Source organism: Rhipicephalus microplus, chromosome X, assembly GCF_043290135.1.
Source record: "Rhipicephalus microplus isolate Deutch F79 chromosome X, USDA_Rmic, whole genome shotgun sequence".
Classification (NCBI taxonomy): domain Eukaryota; kingdom Metazoa; phylum Arthropoda; class Arachnida; order Ixodida; family Ixodidae; genus Rhipicephalus; species Rhipicephalus microplus.
In genome coordinates this window covers 110,506,957-110,508,917 of record NC_134710.1, presented here as the reverse complement: position 1 = coordinate 110,508,917, position 1,961 = coordinate 110,506,957, and the positions used below count along the sequence as shown (strand labels likewise).

Genomic DNA, 1,961 nt, shown 5'->3' with positions numbered 1-1,961 from the left:
AAACGGCAAAGGACAGCAAAAGAAAATGAGAAAGTAAGACTGCGGGTCTGCATATGATGCATGGCTAATTCACGAAGATCTCCATTCTACACAGATCGGTAGCAAAGGCCCTTCAAATTCCATGATTTAGTGTACCTACTACTGTTCGGGCAGAAAAATATATTTCTCAAAGGTTTCAACACTCTCCGAGGTGAGTGTTTGACAAGAGATCGAAGCATCTACAAATATGAATAACATTACTACCATTTGACCGCTACAATGTAACACTGTATTTTTACTCGTTCAACTAACTGAACTTATCATGAGGTAGGAAATTAAATCTTAAAAGCCCATTGTAGCTTCGTGGCTTTTGTTTATTGAGACATATTTCAATTCATGAGCGGGCAACGCTGAATCGCGTGAAGTTAATTTTCTTGCGATTCCCCGTCATCTGTAACATCGCATTGTTTGTTAGGTAAAAACTTTCCATCCTCATCCTTTTGTTCTGTCCTTGCATGAAGTCAATAAATTTACGCACTAGCCGCGTTGCTGGCCCCTAGTAATACAGGCGAAGTCCACAATGAATGAACATACAAATAATGCATGAACACAACGTGTTTCGGAACGCATTTATTTAAATATAGCCATAAAATGTAACGACTGCGAGATATTAACACATTTCGATAATTGCGCACATTGAAGACACGACGACACTGCGGCGCGAGAAGCTTGTGCGACCTCAAACTGGCTCCTGTCAGGGAAGGGACGAAGGAATACTGCGATTTGTCTTTAGTGTTTTCTTCGGCGTGTTCAGGTGCAAGATGACCACCGCTACCGTATAGAAAACCTCGTCACCCTCATTTGTTATGGCAGAGCATTCTAGTTGCAGCCTTGAGTATTCTCACCTTCGCAAACCCGCTGCACCTGCCACCGAAGCGGTGGGTACCTGCGAAGCCTTGGTGTGCTCCGAAAATATGGGGGGGGGGGGGGGGGGTTGATCTAAAGGGCATTCTAGATATCCGACAGCAATAGGTGTGGTGGCGCCGAGGTGTGGAGTCTGCAGCTTATGTGACGCTATTTAGTTCTCCCGAGTTTCGGGAGAGGCGATGCTGAAGGGTATGCTGACGACGGCTCTGGTTGGGTACGACAGTGGCCGCAACCGGTCGTAGTCCTCGCGCTGCTTCCGTGCCTTTCCGTATCCGACGGCTACTTCCTCCACAAGAAAGGGCGTCTTCGGCAGAAACAGCACACCTTCGTCGTCTATGAGCCCATGTAGTTCTCCCAGGAGTAGTGAGAGTCGATGCTGAAGCACACGAAGGCTACGCTTGCTGCAAGGTACGACAGTGGCCGCAACCAGTCGTAGTCTTCGCGCTGCTTCCTTGCCTTTCCGTCTCCGACCGCTACTTCATCCACAAGAAAGGGCGCCCCTCGGCAGAAACAGCACAGCTTCCTCCTCTCCGAGCCCATGTTGTTCTCCCGGGAGTACTGAGAGTCGATACTGAAGCACACGAGGGCTACGCTTGCTGCTGGGTACGACAGTGGCCGCAACCGGTCGTAGTCCTCGCGCTGCTTCCTTGTCTTGCCGACTCCGACAGCTGCTTCGTCCACATGAAACGTCGTGCCTCGGCAAAAACAGTGCAGCTCCAGTCTCCCCGAGTCCCTGTAGTTTACGTGGGAGTCGGGAGAGTCGATACTGAGTGACACGAAGGGTGCGCTTGTTGCTGGGGACGACAGGGGCCACAACCGGTCGTACTCCACGCGTAGCATCCTTGTTTCGCTGGTTTCGGAAGGCGATATGTTTGACGAAGAAAATAGGCACAGGGACCTCTGAAGACGTGGCTTTAGCGGGGCCGATCAGAATACACGTCTTCCACGGGCGTTCGTCTTCTTTTTCTTTTACTTTGTGTACATTCCTGTGTATTTTGTGGTTTCACAAAATCAGTAATTCTACATTTCGTCTCAATAAATAATTGTCTTAGTGG

At 49.2% G+C, this 1,961-nt stretch overlaps 1 protein-coding gene across 1 annotated transcript; it reads right to left on the bottom strand.

The window, feature by feature from the left end:
• Nucleotides 1-1,239: 1,239 nt before the first annotated feature.
• Nucleotides 1,240-1,746, bottom strand: LOC142775077 (rho-related protein rac1A-like). The gene has a single exon (XM_075876399.1). It carries the CDS (start codon nt 1,744-1,746, stop codon nt 1,240-1,242), a length of 507 nt encoding a protein of 168 aa, XP_075732514.1.
• Between the last annotated feature and the right edge of the window lie 215 nt (nt 1,747-1,961).

What these genes read in the sequence shown, in the direction of transcription:
- LOC142775077 (XM_075876399.1), bottom strand. Translation starts at nt 1,746, where the DNA reads ATGCTACGCGTGGAGTACGACCGGTTGTGGCCCCTGTCGTCCCCAGCA.